Raw genomic sequence first — 25,347 nt, 5'->3', positions numbered from 1 at the left:
CCAGTTTTTTCATAGGACCATGAAAAGTAGAATAACCATCGCCCAGAATGTTATTGATTTTGGCGACATATACTTGCAGAGTCGAGTTGCAGTAACGCGTACCACAGCACTTTGCAGTTCCTACAGTGGTAAATTTTCATTTTAAACATCTACGGTCTATTGAATTTAAAGAATCCCGCTTAATTTTACTAGTCAATTGGTCATGAGCTAAAAGGGGGGCGAGTTAATTGCTGCCTCCAAGGTCTGGTAGGATTTCAGAAGAAAGGATTTTGGAGCCGAGTTCTGAGTTTACAGAACAGCTGCTGCCTACCACAATTTTTATACAACCTCCACGCATCGCATGAATTCCAAATCTCGAACATTCCACTATTACACTAGAATCCAACTTTTTCCGAGTGAACCTAAGCATACGAGCGGTGATGCGAGGGAAAAACACCGTGAATTTAATTCGCCCCTTTCCTCTTACTAGACAAACGCAAGAGACCCGAACATTAGAAGCCGATTTTAGTCTACTTTTCCAGGTCCTAGTGAGTTCAGAAGGGTAACAAAACATTTCTTAAACCCTCTTCCAAAAAGCCATGTTAAACCTAATCGTTAAAATGGAAAGGTTTTGCGCAGCGGAGGAAAGTTTATACCATGTTTCACCATTTTGCAGCTCTTTCCTTTTGTTTTTGGGGCTTTTGTCTGATAATAATAATAAAAATAATAATAAAGTATTTATATAGCGCTAGTTTCCTCAAAGTTCAAAGGCGCTTAACAAGAGTGACACAATTGTAAAATTAGAAAAATGCTTTTCTAAAAAGAAAAGTTTTAAGTTTGTTTTTAAAAACGGACACTGAGGAGCTGTTCATGATATCGAACGGCAAAGTGTTCCAGAGCGTGGGGGCAGCTACAAAAAAAGATCTTGCACCGTATGTCTTCAAATTAAAATGAGGAATCACAAGAAGATTCTTAGATGATGAACGCAGTTGACGAGCTGGAACGTAAGGTGTGAGTAGATGACGAAAGTACGATGGTGCAAGATTGTTAAGAGCTTTGTACGTGATGAGTAGAATTTTAAACACAATACGATAATGTATCGGAAGCCAGTGAAGATTTATTAGAATAGGCGTAATGTGTTCATGTTTTCTTGAAAGAGATGAGACGAGAAAGAGATGAGACGAGCAGCGGCGTTCTGGACGTGCTGTAACTTTTTTACTTGGTAGTCCGGTAATCCATAGAGTAATGAATTACAATAATCCAATTTTGAAGATACAAATGCATGAACAAGTATTTCAGTGGTGGTTGATGACAAGTACTTTCTTATATAGTTGATATTACGGATATGGTAAAAAGATAATTTGCAGATACTTGCAACATGATCGTTGAAAAGAAAATGATTGTCAAAGGTAACATCAATATTTCTAGCTTTCTGTGAGGGGTAGATGGTCTCACTGACGATAGAGATTTCTTGAACAGTTGGCATAGGTAGATGTTTAGCAGAGATCACTAGTAATTCAGTCTTATCCTTGTTTAGTTTAAGACGGTTAGCCAACTTCCAGTGAACAATTTCATGTACACAACGCTCAATGATAGTGACTTTTACAATTCGCACTTTGAGTCACAACATCCTAGATTAATTCTCATGATCAATATGTAATAACAACAGTTCTCACCCAACAAATTTGCCCTCATGGTCGCTCCAGTCACTGTCATTCCAATTACGTGACATTTTTTCATAACTTCAATGTTACGTTGATTTCTCAGCTCTTTCAGCTGCTGATGTATCTGTGAACAAGAATACTCTTTTTTGTTAGCATCCTGTACGCAAAGCACGAGTTTTTTCGCCCATACGTCCTCAATGACGGTCACATAACATACTACAATTCAACTATCGTTACAGGCCGCCTCAGCTAAAGGGTCAGTCATCATTTCTCGCCTTGGGAAGGAAGGGGGCGAAGGATTTCGGGGATCATATGGTCTTCAGCAGGGAAAATACAGTGGGGATCAGTCGCTGCCAACAGAGTATAAAGGGGGAGGAGTACTAAAGAAAACTGACTGCCAATGAGGGGATTCATACAAATATAACAGAGCCTTGTGGGGGGAGGGGGGATCAGGTAAAGTTTATCGTGACACATCCAAACTCTCCCCCTTCCCTTACTGGCGATAAATAATAAATGTCATTAACTCATCTTTTTACCTCTGTGTACCAGCTGCTCTTTTCAAGGAAATCAGCACAAGCTTTCTTGTAGAAGTTGCGTTGGAAAACATACACAAGCTGAACTCTTTCCTCTTTCTTAAGATCCCACACTTTGACGGAATGTAAGAGTTTTCTATGAGGTATCACCTCTAAAAAAAGAAGAGCAAATTGTGTCTTCACTTGTATGGTTACTAAATGCTTCGCGTTGTTAATGTGAGGCAATCACCGCCGCAGTTTAATTAAAAGGTTGGATAGCGCTGTCTATTTCCTCGTCAGTCATCGTGTTTATTTGCGTCAGTAGCTATAATCGAAGATCAATGATCCTATAAATAGTATTAAACAAATCTGTCTTGGTCGTGACATTCCGTTGATATAACGACCGAGGACTTTAACGAAAGCTTTCATAAAAAAAAAGGCGTAAAAAAAAGATGTCGCCATCAGCGATAAGTTATGTATTGCTTCCAACAGTTACTAAAAGAAAGTTGGAGAGAGAATCGCAAAGTTACAAAACATCTTCTAAACATCCGAGTTCTAAAATACGACAACAGCACTTTACTTGTTTCATCGACACAAACTAGCTTGCGCTCCTTTGTTCCACAAGAGGGATCTCTCTTGTCCTGGTCTTTATGGACAACATCTTGGGCGATTTTTTCGTCTTCTTCATCGCAGATGTCTTTATCCAAAGCAAGAAGACGCTCCTTTTCCTCCACTGAAGGATCTCTGGTGTCACTTGGATTCTCCTGCTCAGGATCTTCTTTGCGTTTTCGCTTAGCAAGGGCAGGTGCTACACTACAGTGGGAGGAAAAATGAAAAAGACATTTGGTTTTGGAAGGCAATTTCACAAAGCCAACAAGTGTTCATCTACGATACCGTAACGTGTCTCGCGTGTGTTTAAACAAGACAACGGCCGACAGTCTGAGCATGCCGGTGCTCGTCCAATTTCCTTTCCATGTCCGACATAATTAGAAATTATCATAAACGTAACAGAAATGTATGATTCTGTCAATCCACTACAGCACGGAAATTACAAGAGAAAAAGAAAACTTACTGCGAACGGACGTAAACCAAAGTACTTTGTGACTACAATATACACTTACTTTCTCTTTGCTTTGGGCTCCTGTTTGTCACTGACAAACTTATCGAACTCTTCTTGTTCAGGCAGCCAACGCTGTAATGCATTTTTCACTAGTTCTTCATTTAAGAAAAAAAAAAAAGAACTTTAAAATTAATAAAACATCTACTGCAGCGTTGTCGCTATTACGTTGCAACCACACCCTCCACTAGCCTGCGTTTTGGTGACTTGTATAAAGTTAACCACGTAGCAAGATTCTCATGTGCCAACTAGAAACCGTCACGTTGATTGCCCTTTTCTGATTGGACGACGTTAAACGATGACCAATTCAAAATACCTAACGAGGGTTGGGAACCATTTGCGTTTAGTGACCCTTCAACTGTTTACCCACCAGATTCGGGTCGTGTGTCTTAACGCTCACCGGAAGCAACTTACATTTTCGCCCATTGTTCGCATCTTGCATAAAGTTAACCACGTTGAGGAGCATTTTGGAAGAGTTCCATTTCTTGAGCATAACCTTTCCAGTTAAGTATGGACGTTAGGCATTGTCGGGGGAATAACATTTTTTGATAAATTAATCTCGCGTTGTAAAGACGGAGCCCAGAACAAGCTAATAACTTAAACACTACTTTTAATGTTTTTGGCTAATAATAAATTTAATAGAAGCGTACCTAAAAGTCGAGCATTGTTCCTAACACCAACTCGATCACCGTCTTTGATCACCTTCTTCAACAACGTTTCCAGTTCTTTTCCATGAACTGGCTCACGTTCGTTCTCCTTAAGAAGGGACCTAATCTGGTCTGCCGACGCTTCCTTGCAAAGAAAATGGAATCAAATTTACACCAGATTGGATGACAAACTATTCAAGCCTTTTGATTGGTTCTAACCAATAATCTATTGGAGGACAAACGCATAGATGACGTCACCATTAACAACATGTTGCTTATTTGCTTTATAAAACAAAAAGGTTCCATTTTACCGTGAGTCCGTCCGGTATTAAATCGGTGAAGACAACAAAATGTGGTAGGAACATCAGAAATATTCGGCTGCGACTAGTATCTTACTTTTCTGTTCTCAAAACATTCGACGTCAGTTGAGATCTTCTTCTGATCAGATGCAAGACAACCTGGAAGTTGTTTGTTTATTTACAAATGAAGGAATCGTGTTGAAGAATTACACCAAGTGTGTCTAAATATCGAAAACAATATAGCTTTAAGCTTACGCCGGGTTTTTAACAGCAGCCGTTTTAAACTTTTCGCAATCAATTTTGACTTCATGCCAGGTTTAAAACTTGAGCGCTCTAAGTTCTGAACCTGGATGGCATGATGCCGTAACTCAGCTGAGCGAATGTAATACTTTCAAACTAAAATTATCCGAATATCACCCAAATGAAGACATGTGGTTACATACTTCCAAAAACATCTCTGCATTGAAAATACTGGAAAACGCTAACTTCTGGTAAGCACTTCTAACACTAGGCTGCAAAGCCCAAAGTTTTCCTGTCAAGGTTCTTTTTCGATCGAACAGTCCCTGAGGCCAATTTCGCCCAACCTAAACAAACAAACAAATAAACAAATAAATAAATAAACCGTTGCGGCGGTGTGTCATTATTCCAAAGCTGCTAGGGAATTGACGCAAATATTCCGAACTCGCGCCGCGTCCCCGCGTATGGACTTTTGTCGGTGCGTCATTGGAACTTTATCCGAAAGTGTACTCTAGATATACGAGAACATGTGGACGTTCCATCGAAAGGTGTACAATCAATCAGATGCCGCAAAACTACCCTGACGCAGCTCGAATCAATTTCGTTTTCCCACTCTTGTAGCTGATCAAACGTACCGTAGTTTCTCGGTTTCAAGGCGCACTCGGTTATAAGACGCACCCCAAACTTAGCAAATTAGTGAAGCCAAGTTTCCAAACTGAAAATTACGTGAAAATACTTGATTAAGACTGATCGGTTCAGGCAAGTGTTTAATTTCCTGCGATCATCTACCTCGTTTCCTTTGTTACTAAGTAGAAAATCACTGTTGATTTACAAACAAACCTCTCTTAGCAAGAGTTTCTTCAATTTCTCGTCAGCATCATCAGGTAAGTTTCCAACACGAACAATCTTTTCATCAGGGGATGAATCTTTAGCAAGAGCTTCCAAGAAATTGTCCAAGGCGTGATTCTTATAGGTCACGACCTGTGTACAAGGTTATCAAAAAATAAATGAATAAGAGGGGTACTGAGTTTCTAGAGAAACTGTGGTGCTGCGTCGGTGGGGGTAACAAGGTAATTTGGTTATATCAACTAAGTTGAAATTGTAAATTGGCCACCGTAAAGAGTTAAAAAACTGTTTCGAGCGTTAGCCTTTCGTCAGAGCGAATGGCGATGGGCTAACGCTCGAAACGTCAGCTTTTTAACTCTTAACGGTGGCCAATTTACAATTTCAACTTACGTATATAAGAACGATCCTTCGCAGTAAAGCACTATTTGAGCAATAGTGGAAATCAGACCTGAAAAAAATTTCAGGCCTGTAGGGGATGACCTCTGCGATACTAGTGCAGCGCTCTACCAATTGAGCTAACAAGCCAACTGGGAGCAGGCCATCAAATTAATTCGATATAAACCCGTAGATGATAAATCGAACAACAACAAACATATGAAACATATGAGTGAACTGCGGTTATGAGACGTATATAAGAACGATCCTTCGCAGTAAAGCACTATTTGAGCAATAGTGGAAATCAGACCTGAAAAAAATTTCAGGCCTGTCCCGTACAGGCCTGAAATTTTTTTTTTTTTTTTTTTCAGGTCTGATTTCCACTATTGCTCAAATAGTGCTTTACTGCGAAGGATCGTTCTTATATACGTCTCATAACCGCAGTTCACTCATATGTTTCATATGTTTGTTGTTGTTCAATTTCAACTTAGTTGATTTAACCAAATAAATTTGAATCCTCACCAACTCAGTTTTTTTATTCTGCAGGGGCAAGTAACCTACTTTCCAGCAAGTTTGTTCTGCACAAAAAAAAGTTTGTTACGCAGACTACATGTACTAAATCATGCACTGATGACATAAAGAGTTCTGGAAAGTGTGTTATCTTACCAGAATAGGTCCATGGCTTTGTGGCACCTTCATGGACAAAAGAAGACGCACTAGGCGCACACCCACAAACGACTTTCCAGTTCCTGGAGGACCCTGTGAAAAAAGGAATAGCAAGAATGTTGGATATGACCAAATACTTACATTTGAATATTTGGGCCAATACAAGTTAAAGCATTACCTGAATCAGCACAAGCTTGTTTTTTAGTGCCAGCTCCACTGCTGCAAGCTGTGTTGGATCAAGTTTGGGTTTGAAGTTGCTATTCATCCGCATTCTCTCGAGATCTTTCAGAGGTGAGTAAGAAGACTCTTCTTCCTGACAACTCAGCGACTCCTTATGAAAGATTATTTCCCAATTTGGAGGACTTTTTATGTCGGTTAAGTATTCAGGTGGCTCCATGTAGTTTGATTCTGGATAAACCAAGAACTCTTTAAATGGAACATGCTCTGAAGACAAAAGGGGAAAACAAGTTGACGTACTTTGAATCTCTCCTTGTGTTAACGACTGACTATCAAACGATTGTTCCTTGACAGTAAGTCACTGAATATCACAAAAATTGCAAAACTTAGTGCTAAAAACCGAAAGTGCCTTAAAGAGTATGTGATAGTAAACAGAGGGTAGTAAAACAATGCTGCCTTAATTGTCCATTGTAATCCAAATTAAGAAATGGAGCTGATAATATGAACACCAGTCGGACAGAACTTGACAGAGTTATTGGGTTCTGTCATGGTGTACCGGTTCACAAGGGAATTACCATTGTTCTTTCTTTGTTTTGGAGTCATCGGTTAGCTATTGTGTATTGTTTGGTCTTTTGTATCGGCTCTTGTGAACTGGTACACGAGGACAGAACCAGTTATTGACAGAAGTACCGCATGCATGACTATCTCTCTCCTCTTGACTAGAAAAAGAATCTTTCTATCTTAAGTTTATTCTACAGTTCAAATGCATGATTCCCTTATTTCAATTAAATTTAAATTATTGTCTAACCTTTGCGCTGCAATACTTCCATGGCTGAAGCAAATGCCTGGTAGAAGGTTTGGCTCCGAGCCATGTAAGCTCCATCATCTGAAGATTGATAAAGGGTTAGGATGAAGCATTAATATCTAAATCATTGCAACCTTCATTGAAAACAAGGGCTCAATAAAGTATCACCAAAGATTTGTGAAATAAATAGTGCATGACTGGTATGACATGCAGTTTCATTTGGGCTAGAAGTCCCATTGGATTCCCAAATTGTCTGACTCTCCATTGAAAAAGGACTCCCAAATGCATGTTCACAAGTTACATTCAAATCATAAATTAAAGAACTTAAATACATTGCATTAATGAAAGCATGGTTTCTTACTGGTATGATGGCCAATTTTATATTACATGAGAGAATCAACAGATACCCCAGCAAAACCTCATGAGCAATTTGCACTCAAAATTCAGTTCCCAAATTCTTAATTTGATTACTCAATCAAACCAAAATGAATAAAATGTCACACAACAATTTAATAGGTAAATATGGAGGCTACATGTAATTCATAGAACATATGCCTTAATTTTTATAAAACCCATAACTAAATGGACTTTTCTTTTTTCCAGTTTTATGAAACAATTGGTTACAAATTAAAGCCTGAAAACTTACTTTTGTTTGTAACCTCCTGCATTTGTGTAATAAACTCTGCTTCAGAAAGGTCATTTGCCTTGTCACAAAGAGTAATCCTTACAATCCTGGATTTCAAACAATAATTATCAGTGTACAGCAATCACACAAACGAAAATAATTTGTAAGAATAACATTGACTACATCCACTACACCAGCAGAAATGCAGCACTCTTAATTAATGTCTGATACATCTGAGACCTGATTTTATGTACCATGCAAGTGGCTTTTTCCCCCCAATTAGTTTGTAATTACATGTATCACTAACTTAAAATTCAAATAAGCAATTTCCAATCTCACTAAATGTATTTGTGGTGTTCATGGGTTTATTACAAGCCAACATGAACATCTACCAGTTGGCTTGTTAACTCATTTAGTGGAACACTGCACTGGTATCACAGAGATCATGGGTTTAAATCCATTACAAGCCTAATTTTTTTTTTTCAGGCTTTACTTTTATAAGTATTGTTCATCACTGTAATTATCCCACTCATCTTCATTTAAAATGTATTTAATTCACCATTAAGACTTAACACTTTATAAAGTTGATCAAACAATTACCTCTGGCTAGAAATATGACCTTCCACCAGACCCCAAATGGGTTTTTGAAAAGAGCCATCCAGGGAGATACACAGCAGATCTCCATACAAGAGGGGATCTTGGCTGGCAAAGATACAAAAGATAATGTACGTTATGACAAAAGTAAAAGAGAAACCTTCCCTATAACACTTGATATATGTGATCCAGAAACAGACCACATTATGAACAAAATACAGTGCTCCATGCAGCAACTGTTTTAGTCGTAATAATATACATGAACAAATTTCTCAGTTCTGATTGGTTAAGATAAATGCAGTTTTCAGTTAATTCAGTGCAGAAGAGAGTTAAGTCAGTGCAGAAGAGGGTTAATTCAGTGCAAAGAAAGAAACAAACCAGACATTCTGATTGGTCAGAATGATTGATCAATGTCAATGTCAAGGTCAATGTCAAGGTCAATGTCAAGGTCAATGTCAAGGTCAATGTCACTCTCAGGGTTTGAATAAATTATTTTTGCACTTGATGCTCGTGCTTTTCTTCTGCATAATAATATGAGAAGCTACCTCATATTTTCTCATGTATATCATTAATACATAATCACATGACTTTCTCGTGCAATTTGGAATAAATAAGCACTTGTAAATTTTTTCAAAGACCACAAATTGCATTCGCCCTAAGAATAAAAAGGATAAAACTGAGCCGTGATTGCTTCTCGGAGTGGGAGGCTGTTCCTGCAGGGGGTACCACAGGGCACAAAATTGGGCCCCTGGCTGTTCCTTATCATGATAAAATTAATAATCTTTCTGTAGCAGACACAATTCTTTGGAAATACGTTGATGACACCACTCTTGTCGAATCCGTATTGAAGAATGAGTCTAGCTACATGCAGTTACGTGTAAATGAACTTGTAAGACAGTCAGAAGCTGATGGTTTCCAATTCAATGAGTCTAAATGTAAAGAACTGAGAATATCATTCTCCAGATCAGGTAGTCTGTTTGATCATATTACTATCAATGACAAGCAAATCGAAGTTGTTTCATCCGCAAAGTTGTTAGGAGTGATAGTCTCGGACAACCTCAGGTGGAACGGGCATGTAGAATCTATAATTTAAGCAAAAACGCTGCAAAGCATCTGTACTTCCTAAAACAGCTAAAGCGTGCTAAAGTTCCATCTGAGGATATGCTACTTTTCTATACAACATGTATACGCCCTGTATTAGAATATGAGTGCCCAGTTTTTCATCATTCTTTGCCGCAATATCTGTCTAATGAAATGGAAAGGTTGCAAAAATGGGCGTTGCGGATGATTCAACCTGACTTCTCCTAACTGAGGCTCTAGTAGCTCTTGACATTGCATCACTGTATGAGAGGAGGGAGATCTTGTCTGATACTCTATTTGATCAGATTGTAAGGGACGAAAGCCACAAGCTCCATGATCTCCTGCCTCCATGCAACGAGTCCACCTATTGCACCCGCAGCCAAAGATACTTCAAGCTACTGATTTGTAAGACAAATAGCTTCAAAAACACATTTATCATGGTGAACAGTTTTAATTATTAGTAGCTATCTTAATTATTTGTATTTTGGTTTTTGATACTTCTCCTATTGTATTTTATTGTAGATTACATTTTGCAGCTTTTATTGTTGTTATCTTGGAGTAAGAGATAATTTATTCCCATTGTAAAGTAAGTCGTTGTAGTGTTTGTAAGGTACACTTCGTGTGCCATACATGATGTAGGTAAGCAGGTAATGTAAGAGAGGATTGAATCATTAAAGTAGCATGGCAGATGTATAGATTAGATTCGTGTGTATCCATTTCCATCGACTTTAGAATGTGACAGTCGTGTTTTAGCCCGCCCAGGGACTGCAATAATTTTACTTCCTAATAAAGCTATCTATCTATCTTGCCCCTTTTCACCCAGGTGTGTAAATGAGTACTGGCAATTTAATGCTGGGGGTAACCCTGCGATGGACTGGCATCCCATCCAGGGGGGAGTAGATTTACTCCTAGTTGCTTCATGCTACAGAAACCGGAGTTAAGCACCCGCCTAATGGGCCACTAGGCTCATAAACAGACTTTACCTTTACCATCTCTCTTGCCCCTACAGGCTCATGCAGTTTTGTTAGTCTTTGAAAAGATTTACTCGAGCTTATTTATTCCAAATTGCACTCAAAATCATTTGATTACCTATACAGATTGTAACAGCAACTTTCTTCAGCATAATAAGACATTAAGTTTGGCAGTCATGTACAAAGATATAATGTTTTCATGGTCTGAAGTCAAATTCATTTGAGAATATTAACACTTTGAATTTGTAACAAAAAAAACTACTCATGTTCTGTCCTCTTCTTTAATAAAATTTTTTTTTTCATGGTTCCCAAATATTGTCTTTAGTTAAGATTTCAAATGAATATACAAAAATGAATGCCAGTCAAACCTAAGGGAAGTTCGTGTGGTCAGTGATCCAAGTATAAGGGGTTTAGTTGAGCTTTGGGCCTGCTACTAAGATGATATGTAATCCTGAAATTCATAGGATTTTTGTACCAGAAAGGACTTAATAAACAAACTAAACAGATTGGTTCAGTAATTAAACATATCAAAAGAATTAACATCAAGATTTTGATACATGTACTTACTCAAGCTGTTCATTGCTATTTTCAGATAACTCTGATTTCTCATACAGCAGTGAAAGTAACATCATAGTTGGAGAATTCTCATGATCAAGGGAAGCTCCTCTCAGGAAAACTCTGACAATAACAAATTGAATACACATATTTAAAGCAACACAAGACAAGTATACAAGTTTTGTGCTGCAAAGTACATGTATCTTAACAAAGTACCAACTAGAATACATGTATTGTACATTTGGACTACAAGCATACAGTCAACAATATTATAAGAATATTTGGGTCTTCTAGAAGGATAAAGTGAATCAGCCTATGAAAGTCATTCTCCAATCCTAGAAAAACAGACTGTGTTCATCTTGTACATAAGGTGTCGTTCAATGGAACTATGAGGTGTTAGTATTCACTGTCCATCCATTATGACCCTAATTGTGACATCAGAAAGTTGAATATCATCGCTATATGTGGGAGTAAAATTGCAATTTTTCTTTTACCTGTACATTGTCATATCTTTTGAACTGCATTTGGAACCATTTGTAAGAAAATCACTGATTCCATTACGCAACTTGTAGAAGCATTCCTCCCTGAGGAGTCTGAAGTACGTATTTAAGTATTCCTCCTCTGAACTGTATGGTCCTTTCTCTCTTATCACTGGCAAGTCATCTGTCTTCAATCCTAAATATAAAGACTACATGAGTATTTGTGGCACATGTACAACACTATCAAAAGAGCCTTTGCAAGCTTTTATAAATTTATGTTACACATCTGCAATTCCCCTGAACTCCACTATACAGTTGTTAACAAAACTTATTACCATAGCAACTAGCCTTTTCTCTATCATAACAAGGTCACCATTCAGACCCTATGACTCCTAACTCTTGTTCAGAGCTAAGAACACAGCTGTGCAATGGACTACTGTAGGTTTGAAAGTTAAATTGAGAGTTTATTTTCTTCTACCACAGAGTAAAATTCTACTCCTGAAATAGGTACTCAGGCTAGTTCATTTCTTAATCAAAATTTGGTTTCTATTGTAAGCTCAAGTTTGTCGTTACGCCTGGCAGTTTTCATGAGCTAGTTTAGGGCCCAGCCCGCCGCAGCTAAGCCACATGTGTTATGGTTGCCATTTTTAGTGATGACCTTGAGTAAGTCGAGTTAGTTCAAGTTTCTTAGTGTGTTCTACATTTTATCGGGGCAAAATGTGTTTTGTAAGTACTATTCCTATTGTTTGGTTCATTTTCGATTCAGCATTTCCTTCCTCCATTGCATCATTTGTTTCAAATTCCTTTTACCTTTTAGGAACCATGCAATCCTTCAAGTAAATCACAGTGAAATTAAAGAAGATTGGTATGCGTTCAAAACTTATTTGTGTCCCTGACAGATTTAAAGTGTTTTAGCACCTACATCTATAAGTGACATTTGATTCCAATAGCTTAGATTTAACAGGTATTAATAACAATAAAATGCACTCAATACAAGGGCTCAAACATCAAAAGATGGACCCACCTATAAAATTAAAAAATAAATTCAATATTAAACTCTTACTGGGTTCACGAATCTCTTCCACAACTGGTATCAAGGGAAGATCTTTCCACTGCAAAGCCTGAATGTCTTCACACCCTTGAGGCACCTCTAAGGCAATAATGGATGACAGCTTAGTTAAAAAATCTATAGCTGCTCGTCCATTCTCTATGGCTGTTTCGAAGTTGGTGGAGTTGTCCACTAACTTATACATAAGAGCTTTAGCCATTGGTAAAACATGTGGACCAGCAGCAGGAAAGGCAGTGATGACATGTTCCAGAATCCGCTGAACCAAGCTGAAAATTTAACAATTGACAATTAATTGGGAAGAAAATGTAAAATATTACATTCGCTGTAATTAAATAAAATTAAATTATCCTTTCCTCTCATCACCACCAGCTTATTATCAGAAAAAAGATGACAATGTATCATCTGTATAACCTGACATGTACCAAATACAAAAGAGAAATTGAAAATAAAGAACCTCATTATAATATAAAATTTAGAAACAATCTGCTAGCATACAAGAAAAAAGTTCAGTAAAGGATCTTCAAATCATAAGCATTTCACTCCCAAGATCTAAATAGTGATTCTCCACACTGTGACTCTTCCCTCATAATTTTACTTCTAAGAATTTAGTAGCCAATAATAATAATAATAATAATAATAATTTAATATTTATATTGTGCAAATTAACATGTAGATATGATCAAAAGCGCATCACAATACTTTTAGGGGGAATTTGGCCAGACTGCATCAGCAGTTTACAAACATTCAAAGGAAACTTATTATTTTGAAGATGCCCCCTCCCCTCAATTCCCAGTAAACAGGCCAGACCACATCACAGTAATCTCATGAGTGGGTTCCTTAACGTCCCCTGCCTAACCAAATTAACTAATTAATAGATGCAGGAGCCAATCACACAAATCATATCCCTCTAACTGATCACTTTTTCACTTCTTGTCACCTTTCTGCTTGACGATGTATCAAAATTGTGCAGAGAAATTCATGCTTTGTCATTCCTGGAGTAAAAGGGATAAATGTAGTTAAATAAATGAAAAGACTATTCAATTCTTCACTTGTTACCTCACATCTTCAGTCATCTTATTGACAAAATCTGGAAAGAATGTTTTGAAGAAAGCACTCTGCTGAAACTTTTTCACAAGCTGAATGACTGGGTGTGGCATATTTCTCTGGGCACCAGAGCAAATCTTGTCAACAATGGATAAAATCTGCACAGCCATTGTTGTGTCATACTGTTCTTTGGAACGTTCCAGGATATAGTCCCATACTGCAGTACATCTAAGAGTAGCACACAAAATCAGTAGGTCATGCCAGAAAATTGGTTGTAATTTAAGGTCCCTCAATAAATTAATTAGGAAATTGTGATGCAGTTCTGCTTTTTAACTCCCAAAATCTGATTGTAAGTTGAGGTATTATCATAACCTGTTTGCTGAATAATAAATGGCTATTATGAGGAGAAGTTACATGTTATTCACTCCAGGGAGTTTAAGAGTATTCTCTGAGAAAGTGAAGCTAAGTTGGAAATGAAAATTTTTAACCCCCCTTAAATTTTTGGGTGGAGGTAGGTTACCTGTGGGGATAAACATAAACAACCATACTTGGATCGGCAGTCTGTATCATTGCCATCGTAACAGCACTCGATGATGTCAGCCTCAGGACCATGTTTTGAGCAAAAGTTCCGCTCTCAAAAAGTAAAAGTAAACAAGTCTGGTTCTCAGATGCATGTGAACCAATTCAAATGAAATTCGTACAGATGGTAGAGTCACTCTCCCAGTTTATTCAAGTTTATTCAATTTTGCATCACAATATTTTAGGTTCTATCAACAAGAAGAAAATGCTTGTCTTACTATGTTCCCTGTCAACAATTAGACACACAGGAAAAACAAGCATGACCACGTTCGTAGTTTCTCCGAAAGTGCTCTTTCCACATAAACCAAATTAGCAGCAGAGATTACACGGATATTGACGTTTCTAAATATCATAAAATCAATTTGGGGAAAGTAATTTTGAGGGTGCTAGTATTTGGCTCAAACAGGCTTTAGAGAGACAAAATCAGCTTCAAAAGTATCTTTTATCATCTTGTCTGTCAACTACATTTAGTTGATAAGGTTTTGGCCAACGAATTTGATGAAATATAAATTGATATAAAACTTACCTCGAAGGTTTTGGGAAGTTCTTCAGGATGCTTTCATTGCATGGTTCTCTCCAGTGTCTCTCCTTCGCTCGCTCTATTTTCTTGACCAAATCTAGCGCAGACTCTAATCTAATGGTTACTCCCACCAAATATCCAGCTTCCCGTGTTTTAGACCAAAGATAATGATACAAGTAGCCCACATACACTTGACAAAGAATAGTTGACATGGTCAAAACATGGTCGAAATACTTGCAGTTTCTGCCGTTGAGCACTAGAATTAATCAATATTGTTGACTAGGAAGTAAATTAAATGTGTCGAGATCAATGTACAAAGCAAATGCATGCCTTTGAACAATCCAAAGTAATGTCTTTGGCTAAAATCAAGTCAGATGTTGCGACAGTCGATTGAACACATAGGCCGGAAGTCTGAGAAGCATGACTGTTGACAGGATGTAACACAATGTAATGGGATGTAACACAGGATGTATGTGTGATAATATTCCCTTGTTACTTGTTATGGGGTTGTTTTACAATGGCAATGCTGATAAAAAGACACCCCCCCCCCCCTTAAAAGAAAAAAAAAAGACGAAAACCAAAAAACCAGAGCATCAAAGAAAAATTAAACGTTGAGCAATCTCAGACCCTGGGAAACTGGGAAAAGGGTTGAAATGTTTGGGTGCTACAGGGATGAGTTTTCCTGTTATCTTCTTGGCATACGGGGACTGGTCTTTTACCACTTCAGGCGGTACTTCACAGTTTTTGCACCGGCCCCTCCAGTAAATCCCCAGATGATCTCAGTGATGTTGACAAATATCAAGCGAGCTTGCTTCATTGTGATTAACATAAAAAAGTCCTAGTAAAAATGTAAGCATTTAGGCATATCCAGTAGCTTGATGCAAACAGACTTAGAAACAGTGCAACAACAATGTAACCATACACAAAGAAAACCATGATAGTTTCTTAAACAAATGCTGAGAATATGCATCATAAAATAAATCTAACAAAAAAACAAAGTCAATGAAGCTGAACTGAAGCTTGGGTGAAAATTGAATGCATGATCATAATAGCTGCACCCAAAATTAAAAAAAAATGCTTTTTAGACTGTGAAAATGCAATTACAAATTCAGTTATGATTAACTATTCGTGACAAAAGCATGAAGAATTTGCATGTGAAATGTTACATGCATTTACCTGCATGGCAAAGAATTAGATCCATTTTGTTGCTGATTTCATCACGGTTTATGGCCTGGAAATATCCCTTTGACATTTACTGAGTTTTATATTGTTTCCAATGCATTCACAAACGTCCCCTTTGGGATTTAAAAAAGAACAACTTTCCATTGTCCTAAACAGGATATTTTCATTCCCATGACAATATGCAAATTACCCTTACAGTGTTATTTATCAACGGCACAAATTTACTTCCAGTCACCCCTTCCCCCACCAAAAGTTTAAGTTAAGTTAAGTTTGGATACAATGAATATATGAAGTTCATATATTTTGAACTTCATATATTCACTGTATCTGATTTATCACTTTCACGGGTTTATTACGAATCAACTGAACGGCCTGCTCCCAGTTGGCTTGTTAGCTCAATTGGTAGAGCGTTGCACTAGTATTGCAGAGGTCAGTGGTTCGAATCCTGTACAGGCCTGATTTTTTTCAGGTCTGATTTTCGCTATTGCATAAATAGCGCTGTCTACTGCGAGGATCGTGCATCATACATAAGTTAAGTTTATTGCTTATTGTCTTTACGTGGGGCATGGTTACCCACATTGCCCGAGCCAGAGGCTCGTGTATGAAGACAGCAACCCACCCATCCCACCCCAGGGGAGGACATCCATGACACAGTAATCTCATGTGTGGGAAATAAACGTCTCCTACCCCTAGCCCTGCAGGAGATGGGACCCCCATTTATTCGTCCATATCCGAGAAGACTAGAATATCTAACCATTTCTTGATGTAAAAGAAAGGCAGCATATTCTTCTCAATTATTTTAAGACCTTGAGTGTTGGTCTGGCTGGGGCTCAAACCCTCAACCTCCCGCACAACAGTCCAGCACACTATCCATTGGGCTAACTGGGCAGCGGTGCAAAAAGACAGCAACAAACAAACAAAAGCAACAACAACAAACAAATAATTAAATGAATAAATAAATAAACAAACAAAAAGAATGGCAAAATTTGGGCAGGTATTAGGTACAGAATGTAAAAATTTATCAGCCTGGAGAAGACTTGTTTATTTCTGGAGGAGAGGCGGGTCAAAAATTCCAACTTTGTAACTTAATTCTAATGTGTACACTAATGTCTCAGATCAGTGACGTATCTTACATGCAGGCCATCATTAATATCCAATATGCAATGAATAAAAAAAAACAAACAAACCCAGGAAACGGGTGGCTTAAGCGGACAAATATCAGGTTGCATAAAACGATCAGTGAAGCGCTTTTCTTGTCTACTTTATTCACTATTATACTGAAAAACAGTCATAAAATCGGATCAAAAGTCGTCCTTTTATGTCTCTATCAATAATATCTTGTACCAAAAATATCTTAAGAAGAGAATGCTATTGCGGCAATGTCACTTTATCTGAAGCTACAAAAATAAACAAACAAAAAGCACGAAAATCGCATATTAAAAGTACATCCGGTCAGCAGTTTTACTCATCACATTTCCGGTCTACATGTTTGGTCGTAAACAACAATTTCTTCATTTTTCAATCATGCACCATGGAATGTACGGCTCGATTTTGTCAGACTTAATTCAGAATTGTCGCAGATAATTATGCATTTGCTTAGCTGTGATCTTGGTGCATCTATTAAACTTCCTGAATGGATTGTATTGATGAATTACTTCAATGCTTGACACGACCATGTTTGACCTGTTCAACTGTTCTTTATTCAGGTTGATGCATCATCACCTGTGGTCTAAAAGTAGATGTTCGGTAAAGCTAGCCAGTTAGAGTTGACCTTTCAGCTAGAGCCAATGTGCAAGATTTGGTCAATAAAATAGAGCGAGCAAAATGAGAAGAGACCCATACTATATATATGACAAAAGCATCCTGAAGAAATTTCCAAAAGTTGCAAAGCCGGCAGGCTTTGTTTCAATTTAGATTTCAGCAAATTCGTTGGCCAAAACCTAATCAATCAAATGTAGGATAACAGATAAGATGATAGAAAATACTTCTGAAGCTGATATTCTCTATCCAAAGCCTGTTTGAGTCAAATACTGGAGCCCTCAAAATTTCCAATTTTGCAATTTTTTACAACTTGCCTCGGATGTCTTCAGCACCCATTGCCAAAATATAATTTTTCCCAAATAGATTCTAAGATATTTAGAAACTTCAATATCTATGTAAGCTCTGCTGCTAATTTGTTTTTTTGGAAAAGAGTACTTTTGGAGAAATTCCAAATATGGTTGTGCTTGATTTTCCTGCTTGTCAAAATGGCTGACAGGCAACATACAGCTGTAGTAGGATGAGCATTGTCTTCTTGATTATAAAACTCAAAATACTTTATTGACAAATTTTATAAACCAGAAGAGTACTTCCACCATTCATATGAAATTAATTGAAATTGATTCACATGCACCCGAGAACCAGACTAATCTATTTTTACTTCTTAAGAGTGAATTTTTTGGTCAAAACATAGACCTTAGGTCAATGCAATTAAGTGCAGTTACCATGGCAATGACACACCTGCCAATCCAAATATGGCTGTTTTTGTTTACCCCCCCAGGTAACCTACCTCCACACAAAAAATGAAGGGGGGTTAAAAATTTTAATTTCTGTAGTGACCGCTTCCGGTTGTTGTTTTGTTACCCGTCAATCATGTAATTTCCCAGTTAGTAAGTAAGAGAGAGCGGAGCTCGGCACGGTTGTAAAAACAAACTTAGAGTTCAACAATTAAACCGTTTCGTAAAGTAACACTCTAGCGTGCAGTCAATACACTACACTGGCGACGAGTGATAAAAAGCAACACTAAATCAACGAAAGTCCACTCAAGCCGATAGGAACACAGAATCAAAACAACCCAAGTAAAGCCGACCGCTTACGCAGCCATGAGCAACCTACCACCGTTTCCCTCATTTGACCTTTCTCAAAACCAAGGAGCACTTGGCACTCGGTGGAACAAGTACATCGCACGGTTCCGCAACCTTATTGTGGCATTGAATGTGACCAACAAGAAGCGACAGCAGGCTCTTTTGTTACACTATGCAGGCGAAGAGGTCAACGATATTGTTGAAACGCTGCCCGACGCCGTTGCAGGAGGAGACGAAGATCCGCTCGAAAAAACAATCACGGCTCTCACAAACCACTTCACGCCGAAGACTAATGTAGCCTATGAAGAATACAAGTTCAGGCAGGCAAAACAAGACCCAGGAGAAGACCTCATGACCTATTACACCAGGCTGAAACACCTATCACAAACCTGCGAATTCGCTGATGCCGACCGAGAAATCAAAAGCCAGATTATTCAACTGTGTTCGTCGTCCAAGCTACGCCGAAAAGCTCTCAGTGACCCTGGAATTACCTTACATGCACTCCTCGATTACGGAAAAACTCTGGAGCTTACTGAAACACAAGTCAAAGAATTGGAAAACTCAAAAGCAGAAGTAAACAAACTCGAGAAACACCGTGAAGGAACTCGACGGAAATCTTGGAATGGACCCCCACGAGACAAGAAGGAACGCCCGGGACACGGATCTTCCCGATCACACTCAGGAACAACAACATGCCGAAACTGCGGCGGTGCTTACCCACACGATGGTGGAATGCGAAGTTGTCCGGCTTATCAGAAAGTGTGCCGAAGTTGCGGCAAGCTGGGACATTTCGAATCAGTCTGTCGCAGCAAACCAAAGGCAAGATCCCATAAGCGAGAGTCACGGAAAACAGTCAGCACACTCGACGAGTACTTCGATGAATCCAGTGACAGCGATGACGAAAACACCTTCCATCTAAGCATCCACAGTGTTAACGGAAAGAACATGAAGCAGCCGTTGTTCAAGGTCAAGATCAATGGTACCTGGCTGACTCTGATGGCCGATTCAGGATCTAGTATCACCATCCTAGACGAGAAGGACTTCAAGTCACTTCAGAATAGACCACGCCTGAGCGACACCACGACTCGAGTATACCCGTACAAGTCCAAAACGCCTCTGCGTATGCTCGGGAAGTTTAAAACAACCGTAACAACTGAAGACGAGATCACATCTCGGGAAACTATTTACGTCGCTGAAGGAGCAGGCGGATCCCTTCTCAGCTGGCAAGCCTCGCAGAACTTAGGACTCATATCGATCACATGTCCACTGGCATCTATATCCAGACCAGAGATCAATCAGCTGGTACAGGAGTATGGCGATTTGTTCAAAGGCCTTGGAAAGTTGAAAGATTACCAAGTATATCTGCACATCGACGACAGCGTCCAGCCCTCAGCACAATCTCACCGACGTGTACCCTTCCATGTCCGGAAGCAACTCGAAGATCAGCTAGAAAGAGACGAGCAGCACGGCGTTATCGAGCGCGTGGATGGACCGACCCCATGGGTTTCGCCCGTCGTTGTAGCACCCAAGCCCAAACAGCCTGGCAAAATCAGAATGTGCGTTGACATGAGACAGGCCAATAGAGCGATCCAACGTGAACGACACATCACACCAACGATCAAAGAAATCATCGCCGACCTGAACGGAGCCACAGTGTTCAGCAAGCTTGACTTAAATCAAGGTTACAATCAACTAGAACTCGCCCCGGAATCTAGATTCATCACAACGTTTAGCACCCATGTTGGACTGAGGCGGTATACGCGCCTAAACTTCGGAATCGTCTGTGCAGCCGAAATATTCCAAAATGCCATCCGCGAAACCTTGAGCGACATACAAGGAGCGCTCAACCTGAGTGATGATATCTTAGTGCATGGAAAGACACAGGAAGATCACGACCGAGCATTGCGAGAAACCTTTCAGCGCCTCCGGGAGAAAGGCCTAACCCTAAATCGCGACAAATGCGAGTTTTCACAGCATAGCCTCGAGTTCTTTGGTTATGTGTTCTCTAGTGAAGGCATCTCTGCTGATCCGAAAAAGGTCCAGGCGATAACCAATCTCCCACCACCAACTAACGTCGCAGAAGTGCGCAGCCTCCTTGGTATGGCCAATTACTGCTCCAGATTCATTCCTGCGTATGCAACGCTAACACAGCCCCTCCGTGAGCTGACCCAAAACAACATGCCTTGGGAGTGGAGCCAAAGGCAAGACCACGCCCTTCAACAGCTCAAGACCGCCCTTATGCAAGCACCTTTAACCGCTTACTTCGACCCCAGCAGGAACACTGAAGTCAGCGTCGATGCAAGCCCCGTTGGGCTTGGGGCAATCCTGGCTCAAACTGACCCCATTACTGGAGACAAACACGTGGTTGCGTATGCAAGCAGATCCTTGACTCCCGTAGAGCAACGCTACAGTCAGACTGAACGTGAAGCTCTTGCTGTCGTATGGGGATGTGAATATTTTCACCTATACGTCTATGGCAAACCGGTAACTGTCATCACAGATCATAAGCCGTTACTTGCGATATACAACAATCCTCGATCAAAACCACCACCACGCATTGAGAGGTGGACACTGCGCTTAACAGCCCTACCAAGTGAAAGTTGTGTACGAGCAAGGAGAAGGAAACCCGGTTGACTATATGTCCCGACACCCTGAGAAGTCAACGCTTTCCAGCAGTCGACAGCAACGCGTGGCAGAAGAGTTCGTGGACTACATCACACACGCTGCCAAACCCAACGCACTCAAACTAGAGGACATCACGCAGGCAACTATGAAAGATCCAACCCTTCTAGCTGTCATTGACGCTGTGCATACCTGCAACTGGTTTGAGCCGTCTAAGCGACTCGACATAAACCAAAACACGTACAAAGCCCTCGAACGGGTAAAGGAAGAATTGACCATCTGCAGTTCCTCGAGTGTACCCTTGAGAGGAACACGGATCATTGTCCCTGAAGCCTTACAACAGACAGTAATTGATCTCGCACACGAAGGTCATCAGGGCATCACGAAAACAAAGTCCCTGCTTCGGGAGAAAGTGTGGTTCCCAGGTATCAACGACGCAGTAGAGAAGAAAGTGAAATCCTGTCTTGCATGCCAAGTGACGACCCCAGAAACCAAATGCGAGCCCCTTAACATGTCACCGCTGCCAGAGGGACCATGGCAACAAATTAGTGCAGATTTTAAGGAACTGTCGGGTGGAGGATACTTACTCGTCCTCTACGACGACTATTCCAGATACCCCATTGTAGAGGTCATACCGTCAGTGTCTGCAACAGCCGTCATACCACGTCTCCACAAGGTATTTGCAGAGTTTGGTGTACCGGCGAAAGTGCGCACTGATAATGGCCCGCCGTTCAACGGAAGAGAGTTCCAGTCCTTTGCAAAGAACATGGGATTCGACCATCGAAAGATAACCCCCAAGTGGCCACGTGCCAATGGAGAAGCTGAACGGTTCATGCGCACAGTTAAGAAGACGGTCGAAGCTGCAAACATAGAGCAACGTCCCTGGAAAGAAGAGTTACACGAGATGCTTCGCAACTACAGAGCAACACCGCACTCGTCAACAGGCAAGCCACCAGCCACGGTTTTATTCAACAGGCCCATGCGCGTTAAGATTCCTGACATACCCAGTTCTAAGGAGGACCCAGCATCGATACGACACCGAGACATGTTGGCTAAGGAGAAGATGAAGAGCTATGCTGACCGGAAAGCATATGTGAAGCCAAGCAACCTCATGACTGGAGACAAAGTTCTAGTCAGGCGTGACCCCTCCGGAATTAATTCCAGAACACCTTATCATCCTAAACCCTATGTCGTCACTCAACGCAAGGGTACGATGATTACAGCCGAGGGCCGAAAAAAAAACATCACCCGAAACTCTTCGTTCTTCAAGAAGCTGGAGCCCGACGTCCAGGTCACAGTTGGCGGACCTGTGCATGACAGCCTAACTCCCCCAGCTCTGCTCATTGATGCTAAGGAGAGTACGCTGTCAAAACCTGCTGAGTGTGTACCTCGCCGCAACCCGCAGAGACTCAGACGACCTCCTGCATACCTCAAGGACTTTGTCTAAGACCTCTTGAAACCCAATGAGGGACGTTTTCATATGTTACTGTTTGTTCGCTCTGCACTAGATGCTCAGAGTCGGTTTTATATTTTGTTGTAGTTTCGCTATAGCTTATATATATATTGCAAGGTGGGGAGGAATGTAGTGACCGCTTCCGGTTGTTGTTTTGTTACCCGTCAATCATGTAATTTCCCAGTTAGTAAGTAAGAGAGAGCGGAGCTCGGCACGGTTGTAAAAACAAACTTAGAGTTCAACAATTAAACCGTTTCGTAAAGTAACACTCTAGCGTGCAGTCAATACACTACAATTTCCAACTTTGCTTCACTTTCTCGGAGAATTGCTCTTAAAGGTTTAAAAAGACTTCTATGGAAAGTTAATTGTCAAAGCCTAGGTTCAAGTCAATAAAGTTACATGCAGTTGACCACAAAGATACCTTGCAAGTTCAGTCAATGCAGCAGTCGAGCCCTCACTTGCTGATAAAAGGGTCAAAAATGAGTCGATCTCAATCTGATCACGCTGGTAACACCTAGAAAAAAGAAAGGAAAGAGATGGTTTGAAAAGCTTGAACAGGGGGTTCTCAAAGACACGGGGAGTGGGAGGGGGTCTTCTAAGAGATCTTAATGCAGATGTAAAGCATCATTTTCTAAATCCTGGTTCAATTTCAAATGCACATGCAGATGCCAATTATTTTCCACACCTGTTTTTAGACCTGATGAATAAAGGCTGATAGTTTCTAAAGAAACTGTTTGGGGCTGCGTCGGTGGGGGTAACCAAATAATTTGGATATATCAACAAAGTTGAAATGGTAAATTGGCCACCGTAATGATTACTAAAGCTGACATTTCGAGCGTTGGCCCTTCGTCGGAGCGAATGGAGTTTTTAGACCTCACTGGCATACTGATAAAAAGCATAATGATTTTGGAAGTCATGCAATGCAGCTACCTAGTTCTCCTTTGGAAAGTGAAATAAAATAATGTTTCTGACAATTTCCATTCAAACTAAGTTGGTAAGGAATTAGAGTATTATACGATGCATGCAGTGGGTTAATACTACACTAATGTGGAAGGAATCTCTGTTCACTTACACTCCAATGCAATAATGGCTTTTTTTCTCAAAGAGAGAAAATTTGCTCACCTGATGTAGTTTATTTTGTATCCTATACACTATAAAATTAATTCATCCTGAAAACAAGATGTACAATATGGTGCTGCTTACCTCTCCACTTATTGCGTTGTGATTGATTTTACATTTAGGATGAAATGTGATCAGAATAAAAAATCCTTTCTTATTTCAATAGGTAATATTGTAATAAGCTCAGTGATCTCTAGTGAGTTTTTAATTAATATCACTCTAAGAATGAAAATTATAGCTGATATGAACTATACCTACTTTATCACTTCTGGTTCCATTGCAACACCTTCCTTTCTGCGACACTGTGTTACTTCAACAATATCCCCAACTTTAAGATCATATCCTCTTTGAGATTCATTCTTAACATCAATGACATGCTCAGTCAATGCTGTATGGCCATCTTGAGCTTTGCAATTTTCTTTTATCAGCACAGATGCCTTATAATGATGTGCACTGTATGTACATTTCCGTACCACAACACCGCAAAGCTTTAAATTTTCCTTCAACAAATCAATCAGGGCTGGCCTTTCTGACTCACCAAACTCAGAAAAACTATCATTCTTTTCTGCTTCCTTGACAAACTGTTTGAGTTGTTCGACAAACACCTCTGGTGTTCTTTTTGTCACTGTTGAACCCGCTGATTTCTGATTTTCATCCTGTAACTTCTGATTTTCAATGAAATTTTCTAGCAGCCTTTTGTGGTATTTGTATGTGGGGTGTTCCTTAGACAGTCTATATCCACTTTTTTCCCAGCCAGCTGGTACTGCCACATGACTGAGATATTCCACAAGTTTATCCTTATACTTCTTAAATTCAAAAAAATCACTTTTTGAACAAAATCTAGACACTAAACTGTCAATATCTCCATCTTGTTCGGTAGCCATTATTGAAAATGATCCTTTTCATTCGAGACGATTTAAATTATGTATGCTCAAGCATATTCTTGGGGTGGGGTGGGTCTTTTCTAAAGTATTCATAATAGATTTCAGGCTTCTTAAGGGAGTCATGCATGGAAGATTAATTTCGTTTCCTGCAAATACAAGACTATAAGCTTCTTCGTGTCAACTGAAATGAAAGGAATTCATTTTGCCAAAGCCAAAACATGGCTTGTGTCACAGTCCACTGTCCCTCTCTGCCCTGGATAAACAACGTCACTTCTCTAAGTGATCTTTCCAAGAATCCAAAGGAAACCAGAGGTCATTTTCTGAGAAACATGAGACCCAAAGTCATTGGACAGAGGTTCCATGGAAAACGCAGTTGTTTCCCTTGAAAAATATCGCCATAAAAA

The 25,347-nt window shown here is 39.7% G+C and overlaps 1 protein-coding gene across 2 annotated transcripts in view; it reads right to left on the bottom strand.

Moving 5' to 3' along the window:
• LOC111338888 (uncharacterized) overlaps positions 1–25,075 on the bottom strand; it is a 31,856-nt gene extending 6,781 nt beyond the window's left edge. The window contains exons 1-18 of one of the 2 annotated variants that reach the window (XM_088759950.1): positions 24,318–25,075; positions 23,362–23,454; positions 13,754–13,969; positions 12,692–12,963; positions 11,644–11,824; positions 11,162–11,272; positions 8,550–8,651; positions 7,971–8,056; positions 7,328–7,405; positions 6,521–6,786; positions 6,343–6,435; positions 5,296–5,436; positions 4,662–4,802; positions 3,923–4,064; positions 3,277–3,370; positions 2,736–2,968; positions 2,180–2,328; positions 1,656–1,767 (exon numbers count right to left, since the gene is read on the bottom strand). In XM_088759950.1, the coding sequence (XP_088616076.1) occupies positions 1,656–1,767; positions 2,180–2,328; positions 2,736–2,968; positions 3,277–3,370; positions 3,923–4,064; positions 4,662–4,802; positions 5,296–5,436; positions 6,343–6,435; positions 6,521–6,786; positions 7,328–7,405; positions 7,971–8,056; positions 8,550–8,651; positions 11,162–11,272; positions 11,644–11,824; positions 12,692–12,963; positions 13,754–13,969; positions 23,362–23,454; positions 24,318–24,943 (3,136 nt within the window). In that variant the 5' untranslated portion in view covers positions 24,944–25,075. Of the gene's footprint in view, positions 1–1,655; positions 1,768–2,179; positions 2,329–2,735; positions 2,969–3,276; positions 3,371–3,922; positions 4,065–4,661; positions 4,803–5,295; positions 5,437–6,342; positions 6,436–6,520; positions 6,787–7,327; positions 7,406–7,970; positions 8,057–8,549; positions 8,652–11,161; positions 11,273–11,643; positions 11,825–12,691; positions 12,964–13,753; positions 13,970–18,896; positions 18,917–23,361; positions 23,455–24,317 lie in introns of those variants that run through there. The other variant, XM_088759951.1, reaches the window with a different exon arrangement.
• Positions 25,076–25,347: the final 272 nt, after the last annotated feature.

This window comes from Stylophora pistillata, chromosome 5 (genome assembly GCF_964205215.1).
Source record: "Stylophora pistillata chromosome 5, jaStyPist1.2, whole genome shotgun sequence".
In the NCBI taxonomy this organism is placed as follows: Eukaryota; Metazoa; Cnidaria; class Anthozoa; order Scleractinia; family Pocilloporidae; genus Stylophora; species Stylophora pistillata.
This window is presented reverse-complemented; position numbering and strand designations above follow the sequence as displayed.